Raw genomic sequence first — 8,537 nt, 5'->3', positions numbered from 1 at the left:
CCTGCTAGGAGGCCCCTTCTTAGAGAAAGATGGTCACAGTGCTTGGCTCATAGAATTGCAAAAGTGTAGGACTCTTCCACATCATCTCTGGCTACTATCAATCCAGCTTCTGTATCAGAATCTCCAGTGGTAAGGAACTCACTACCTAAAGAACCTATTCCTTTGCTGCTTAGCATTCTAAAGTTTTTCCCCACAGAGCTGAAATCTGCCTCCTTATAATGTTCTCCTCCTACTGGGTATCCTACCCTATAGGGTTTGGAAGTAAAAGCACCATCATCTAGTCTAACTCCTGGATTAGCCTTCTCTTGGCTGGTCTTTGAAACAGGTTGTTTTAAGCTAAAAAAACAACAACAAAAAACCAAAAAACAGAAGGGACTTCAGGTTACCTAAACTCTCCAGGAGAGTGCTGTGCCCATTCCTTCTGGCTAGGATGCTCCCTGAGGGAAGGCATAATTGGGTACATGCAAGTCTTATGCTCCACAGGTTTGTCAGGCTAAACTCTCATTGAGAGGGTGTGTTCAAGAATGCCTTCAGTTGATAAACTGTAGCAAGGCCAAGTAGCTAGAGGAAGATGATTGAGAGCTACAATAGGAATAGTCTGTGTTTCGATGCTTCTCCTCTCCGCAAGAAAAATTTGGAAATATCGGGGGTAGGGAAACATCAGTGGGTTCTAGGAATCAGAAGACCAAAGCTGTCTAGTCCTGACTCCACCACCAAATTGCTGAGTAGTCTTGAGAATACAGCTTTCTTCCCAATTACACAATTTCACCCAGCTGTGTGACCCTGGGCAAGTCACTTGACCCCCATTGCCCACCTTTACCACTCTTCCACCAAGGAGCCAATACACAGAAGTTAAGGGTTTAAAAACAATCAATTGCACAATTTCAGAATTGGAACCTCCAGAAATGTCTGGAATGTGTTTTCTTCTCCCCTTTGCCTCTTAGCTAAAACCCTTAAATTCCTTTGAAGTTAAACTCAGGTGCCCTTCCTGATGTCATTAGCTATCAGTGGCTTTTCCTGTCTCAAATTCTTATTCCACCCCAATCCTCTTTCCTAATTTTTCTTCCACCCTCTGCCTAGTACTTTAGAGCAGTCCTTGAATTTAATAAGTACTTCTAGAAGACAGAAAGATAACCTAATCAGTAGTAAGAACTGAACCCAATGCCAGCCCTGCTGACTTGCCTGCCTGGGTCAGTGTCCAGGCTTTAGTTTCTCTAACTTCCTATAAAAACGCCGGACTAATTCTCTGAAGTATCTCCCAATTCTACTATTTACCACTTCTACCCTGCAAAACATGGCATCTCTGAATTCTGCCTCTGTTGGGCTAGAAAGATGCTTTTGCCAGAGAGCATTGATATGGATACTGTGTTCATTATTTTTAGCAATATATGAGGCTAGATATAGCAAGTCTTAACCTCAAAGATACAAGGGTTGGAAGGATCTGTAGAGATCATTTGGTCTAACCATGTTTTTTTGGAGAGGGAAAATGTAGCCCCAAAGGAGGAGATGACTCACCAAAGGTTATACAAGTAGCGAGAAACTAAGCCAGGATTCAAACCCAAGTCCTTTAACACTCAATTTTAGATTTTTCCCAAACCTGACATTGGTTCTTTCTAGCATGGGCTTCTGGAAAGAGAATTCTACTGGCAATGCAGGGCAGTATTTATCTTTGCAGCTAATGCCTCCTGGGAGTTCCTGCCAAATGACTCAATGATCAGAGGCTCAGGCCAGCTGCACATGGATGCCAAGCTCATGGCCATAATCTTTGTTTTCTATCTTCCATTTCTATAATGCATTGGATTAAACTTGAATTCTTTTTGTTAATGCTGTCATACCCTTCTCTAGGATTTTCTAAGATTTGGAGTGAGGAAAAAAGGTAAGCCAGCAAGAGGCACTTTACCTCATCTTCTGCAGTCTCCACCAACAGGAACCGAGCCTTCAGGGAACTGACAAGCTCCTAAAGCTGAGGCATCTCAAGCCAGTCCAACTCCCTAATTTGAATAATTGGAGAAACTAAAGCCTAGGGAGGTGAAGTAATTTGTTCAAGCAGCTGGCTTTTCTATAGCATTTTATACCTTATAAGATTATACCACATAAATTTGTACCTTAAATGGTTAATGGAAGTAGTGTTATTCCTATGTTACAGATAAGAAAGGCATAGGGGCTTGTCCTCTATTATCCACAGCCAAGATTCCGAACTGATCCAAGGTTCTTTGGATTACATTTTTTTCTCTTTTTAAATTATAACAGATTCAGTGAATTCATAATTCACAAGATCAGTTTTTATCGTTGTATTTCAGTCCTATCGTTCTGTGTCCAGATTCTTCTCGACTCCATTTGGGGTTTTCTTAGTAAAGATGCTAGAGTGGTTTGCTCATTTTATAGATGAGAAAACTGAGGTAAATAGAAATTAAGAGACTTGCTCAGGATCACAGCTAGAAAGTGTCTGTGGATGGATTTCAACTCAGGTTTTCCTGACTCCAGGCCTGGATCCATCATTAGGAGGGACCTTAAAGCTTATCTAGTCCAATTCCATCATTGTATAGCTCCTAAGAGGTTATGCAAATAGAAGAACTCAGATTCAGAACTGGCATCCTACTCTAACCCCAACATACTTTCCATTTGACAACACTGCCCCTGCTTATACTTGGTAGAAGTTTGTTGAATCAGTGAATACTACTCAGAGCCCAGGCCTGCTTAGGTAAAGAACCAAGGATACCAGGAGAGTTTGGTGAATGCCTCCACTGCTTAACAACCTTTTTCATCTACTGGTTGGGGGATTTGAATGTACAAACACTATAGAGATAATGAAAAGCTCATCATGAATAAGGATCCTTACACTTCCAAGGTCTTCACATAGCAAAAAGTCATTACAAGACAAATCAATCAAAAGTCTGACCCAGAATTTCCAGCCCAGGGACGTTAGCTCCTGCTAAGCATTGAGTTCATGCCTCTGGTCAAGTTTTGTAGTTGGATCACAAAAGTTATGTCCCATCATATCCCATAACCTCTTCATAACAAATCCTATTATTCCTCATACGGATTGCCAGTGCTTCTCAGCTAAGTCAGGTTCTGAGTTTCTAAGCTGAGCAGGAGGGCTGGATTTGGGTGGGAAGAACTTTAATTTTCACTTCCCGTTTTTCTGTTTGTGTGTGACGTTAGGCACTCTCTGTGGGATTCAGTTTCCTCAACTGTAAAGATTTTGGACTTGATGTTTGGACTTCCAGTTCCAAACCAAAATAATAGCCATGGCTGCTTGGAGTGCTAGGAATACTCCCACAGCTGGTCTGCAACACTGGAAAGATTCTTAATCAGCTCCTCAAATGGAATAATGAAATAGTCTGCCATGTTTGAAACCTTGATGCCCTATTTGTTCTTTCCCCATCCCTCACTTCTCATGCTTAGTTCCATAATGCTCTACAATGTCACGCATCTTGGCCTCTCTTCTGCCCTCACTACCACTACCCTACATTCTACCCGAGTGGCCCATTAGGATAACCTAACAGCTATCTCGACCTTCCCTTTCTCTCCCCTCCCATTCCTTCCTCATCCTATTGCTAGAAGAATCTCTCCTTTGCACAGACTAGGTTCTATCACTCCTCTGATTTTCAGTAGTTTCCAACTGTACACCAAAGTTCAAATTTCTTTCCCTGGCATCTGAGGCTAAGCAATCTGGCATCAGTTTAATCTTGCCAGCCTCCCTTATTTCTCCCATCTACATTTCATCCCAATGACACAATTCTACACAATTCTATCAACTGTTTTCCTGCCGCTGTGCTCTTCCTCTCTAGTGCTTGGAACTTCCTTCCTCTTGCCCTTTGTTTACATTCCTATCCATCCTTTAAAGACCCAATAGGGAAGGCCCAAGATCAAATCCTGCTTCAGACACTTATCAGCTGTGTGATCACGGGCAAGTCACCCTACTCTGTTTCCTTGTTGGTAAAATGGAGTAAAATAAAATGGTAAAATGCTAAAATAAAAGCACCAACCTCTCAGGATTGTTACTCTGAGAACCAAATGTGATATCTTAATGCAAACCTTGCAAAGTGCTACATGAATGCTAGTTATAGCTGAAGTACATCCAAATGTCAGTTCCTTCAGGAAAAATCTCATGAACCACCTGGTTGGTAAGGTTCTTCTATTACTTAGACTTCACAATGCACTTTGTACCTTTCAATTACTTATCACTTTACATTATAGTTAATTGTACTTGTGTCTTATCTCTGTACTAGACTGTAAGCTCCAAGAGGGCTGGGTCTTTGCATTTTCCCTAGCACCAAAAAAAGACTCTGCACACAGTAGGTGCTTAATATATTTTTGTTGAATGCAGACTAGATATATTGAGCCCCAAAATGATGGTGTCTTCACTCAAAATGCCCTTTCTCCTGCAAAACTATTTCCCTGTGTTTGACATTACCTTGCTGATCTCTTCAACAGTCAAAAGGGAGGATTCAGATTCTTGGGTTGCAAAGAAAAATAGCTTTTCAAGAATTACATAAAAACTGACGTGACTAAAATAAAGGAACCTGTGAGGCATTTTTCAATTTCCTCCCAAAAGGTCATCTGTTTCTAATATATTCTTCTTCACACTGACTCCTTATTTTCAAAGTTCCCCATTGAGTAAATGAAGACTGGGGTTTGGAGGTGGAGATTAGGAAGTAGGGCCAGAAGATGGCTAGAAAGCCATTAACCCCAGCTGAGTGGAGCTGCTATCTACTAAGTGCCTAAAATGATCTACAAAGACATTGGCCACATAGTTGTGAGTACTAGACAAGATTTCTTTCAAATTCTCTTTAAATCCTATCCCCACACCGGGCTAGAACTAAGTTATACTGAACAGTAGTTCAGGTTAGGCCTCATGACTATAGTGCAGACAGTGTAAATGTCACAAACACAAGAGGCACGAAGGACATTTTTCTTCCCCTTTTCCAGTTCTTTCTAGAATATTTGCTCAGAAGATTAACAAAAGCTGCCAAGATTCCCCAAAACTCACACCAAATCCTACCCAAACCCTAGTCCCTTGTTAATTTTGAATTCTTTTGGGTCTGATCATGTCCCAACTTTGAAAATAGATTCACTACCTTGATAGAAGGTCCACCCACAAAGAGTGAGTGATCAAAGGATCTTTCCCCACCAGGAATCCATTACATTAATAAGGCAATAGTGATTTTTCCAATGGACCCATTCTCACCTCCAGACACTGACACTATAAAATTTCAGTGACTGAGTCCTAGAAGGATGTCATCACAGAGAAACTGGATAATTTCCCAAAGCCAATGGTTGGCACAAAGTTTGCACACACTCAGGAAGATGTGCCATTGCTGACTGCCACAAACATGCAGGACAAAAAGGGTTATTTTCAAGTTATCTGGAAGGAGACCCATGGGGGCCCCATATTCAGACACTCCAATAATCTATAGTAAAACTGTTGAAAGTGTTAATTTTTCTTTAAAAACCAAAAAAAAAAAAAAAAAACCAAAAAAACCCCAAACCACACATAAAACCCCTTTCACAAAAACCAGAGACCAAGTAAAGTTGAACAAATCTACAACCCAAGTTGGTTACAGAAACTAGGGATCCTGGGGTCTATGTTCATTCCCTAGGACAGCCTAGGTGTTACAGAATTCTCCCCATTCAGAGCCAGACTAAAAAACCCTTCTTCAAACCCATGAGTGATCTCAGACATTCTTGACTTGTTCATGTGAATGATCTTTCTTGACTCAACCCCCAGGGCAGCTTAGCTAACACCTCAGGGCTGGCACCTTCCAAGCCTGCCTAAGGATGGCAGATTCATAATCTCTCCCTTAAAGGGCATCCTTCTTTCTCCCCGACCAGTCTAGAGCCAGGTCCTTACCAGCTCCTGGCCCTGGTGCCCCTTCCATGGTCTGGCTTATAAAACTGGCTCTAGTTTTGTGTTGTTTTTTAATATGTATATATGTATATAAAAAAAAGTGGTCAGTTTTTCCCCCCCATTTTGAAGATTAAAAAGCTACAGCAAGCCCTAGCTAACCCCAGCACCAGGGCTCACAGATTCCTTCCATCAAGAGGAGGAACAGGCAGGCCCTTATCCAGTGCATGTGACTGGGAAGACAAGAGAGGGAAAAAGGAGAGGAAGGTAAGGATATAGTGGGAACCCACTCAGAAGAGTGCTGGAAGGTGAAGAGGGAACATGGGTGAAAGGCCTTCTTTGTGAGGGGGTGGATATATCACACGTGGCATTAAAAAAGACACACCCTCAAAGAGAACTGCTCAGGGAGCCTAAGAAAGGTTAAGGTTTTGAACACAGTGAAAGCTGCTCCCTGATAGAGCCTCTTGGGCTCCTGAGTATAGACACGTGTGGGCATAAGGGGGGTACTGGCTAAGATGGCTCTTTGCTACCCCATCCTAAGTAACTGTCCTCTGAAGTTGCCTTCCCCCTGACATTCCTACCTTGTGCTTCTTTGCTGATGACTTAAAGAATAGCATCTTGGCCCATTACTGGCGGTGACCCTAATGTCACCAGTCTAGTCCCCTTTGGTGACTTTGAGAGTAGGGTATCATTCTCCCACTGCCATCTCTGAGGCTCATGGCTTCCTCAGGGGCATCCACAATTTTGGAGAGGGGAAGGAATAGGAGCCAATTAACTCACCCCTATAAAGGTACCAAAGTAAAAAGGGGGTCAGTTGGGTCCTAGGCTCTTTACTCTCTAAGTCTTGCCCCTTTAGTGGCCATCAGGAGATACAGAATTAGGGCCCTGTTTCCCCCAGCCGCTGAGCCATGCTGATTAAGGATCGAAGCTGCACTAGTTTCAAAGGTCCTACCTCCCTGGGATCACGGCTCTCCAGCCACCGCAAAGCTGTCTCAAGACCCTTAATGGCCTCCCCAGCTGTGGGCACTGGTGATGACCCTCCTGTTCCAGACTCCTCCTCCCCCTGGGGTGGACCAGCCAATAGTGGGAAGCCCCCACAAGGGGGATGCTCCCGACCTCCCCCATCCTCATCCTCTTCCCCCCCACCCTCTGGGGGCTCCCCCAAGCCTGGGGCCCCATCGTCCAGGTGCAGCCACTCTGCCACATCCTCAGGTGCTAGGCGCTTGTAAGTGAGGGCAGCCAAGTGTGTTAGGTCACTGAGGACCTTGCTGTGTTCCTCTGCCTCCTCATCCTCCCCAGAGGCTCCTGGGTGGGGCTGGACCAACTGCTCTTCATCATCAGGACGCGGCTCAAAGGCGGCTCTGAGACCCAGCAACCAGCATCGCTCAATGCTGCCTGCCTGGACCAGATCCCAAGACAGACCAGCCAGATAGAGCATGTCCTTCAGCATGAAGCTTCGAACAAAGTCCAGAGGGGAGCCACCTGCACATGAAACAGCCAGCCGTAGCAGCTCCCGTTTGTACAGCTGTTTGAAGGCAGATACCACCCCTTGCTCCAGGGGTGCTGGAATCTTACCACGGGCACTACTCTTGGATAGAAAAAGCACCCGAACTGCACCATCAGGGGTCTGCAACTCCTCAGGGTGGCAAAGGGCTGGCCCTGGGCCCAGACCACCAGCTGCTCTTGGCTGTTCACCAGCTTCCTCACTCTCTTCTGGGGAGGGTGGCCGTGGGCCTGGTGGCCTGGGCCCAGGGTGGTGATTCACCAACAAGACAGCCTTCTGCTGCAGGCAGCTGCGCCGAAGGTAGCGCCTGACACCTGGAACAAACTCCTCAAAGAACCAGCCACGGAGCAGTGTGGTACTAAGCCAAGCATCAGGGCTATAGCGGTAGGAGGCAGGAAACTTGTCTTGATTGTGGTGTCGCAAGCTGGGTGGGTCAGGCAGCTGCCCAATCACTAAGGGCTTCAGCTTGTGGCTGCCAGTCAAGTTGGCTGCTAATAGCACTGTAACCCTGTCCCCTCGCCACCTCCGCCCTCCACTTCCAGGGTCCCCTTCCCCAGGTGGGGCTGCCTGCTCTGGCAACAACTTCCAGTAGAGTCCAGTGACATTAGCATTGTAGATCTGTTCATCTCCATAGCCTCCATCAGTAGGGGTTGGGGGTGGCATCGGTGAGGGATGATCTCCGATGCCCACGAGGTCTGGTTCAGTCTTAACAGTGGGCAGTGATGGAGCTGAGGCTGGAGGTGGAGGGGGTGGCTCTGCTTCACCATAGATTCGTTGACTGGAGATGCCATGGCGCTTCTGCCACCTCCAGAACCAGCCATGGCTGGCCTTGAAAGTGCACTCAGGACCATAGATCTGGCGGGCGAAGGCCTCTGCCTGAGCCTGGATGATGGGGCCAGAGAGTGGGATGCCATGCTGGCGCAGGGTGAGAAACCAGGTATAGACAGCACGATCGATCTCCTCCTCGTTGGCCAGCCGCATCTTCTTCCGTTGGGTGCCCACCTCTCCACCCAGCTGGTCCAGGAACCAGCGTAGCTTAGGCTCATCCTTGAGCCAGCCACGCAAGGTACCCCCGGGCACCCCGAAGTCCCTGCACACGCTGGCCTGGCGTTCCCCGCCCTTCACACGTTCGATGGCCTGGAGCTTGTCCTTGATTGAGTAGGCCTTGCGGAAGGCCATCTTCAC

The 8,537-nt window shown here is 45.9% G+C and overlaps 1 protein-coding gene across 1 annotated transcript; it reads right to left on the bottom strand.

Moving 5' to 3' along the window:
• Positions 1 to 5,483: 5,483 nt before the first annotated feature.
• Positions 5,484 to 8,537, bottom strand: TIGD5 (tigger transposable element derived 5). The gene has a single exon (XM_044669433.1). The coding sequence runs from the start codon at positions 8,529 to 8,531 to the stop codon at positions 6,726 to 6,728; it is 1,806 nt and encodes a 601-aa protein (XP_044525368.1). The 5' UTR covers positions 8,532 to 8,537; the 3' UTR covers positions 5,484 to 6,725.

The sequence above is a fragment of the Gracilinanus agilis genome, chromosome 1, assembly GCF_016433145.1.
Source record: "Gracilinanus agilis isolate LMUSP501 chromosome 1, AgileGrace, whole genome shotgun sequence".
NCBI lineage: Eukaryota > Metazoa > Chordata > Mammalia > Didelphimorphia > Didelphidae > Gracilinanus > Gracilinanus agilis.
This window is presented reverse-complemented; position numbering and strand designations above follow the sequence as displayed.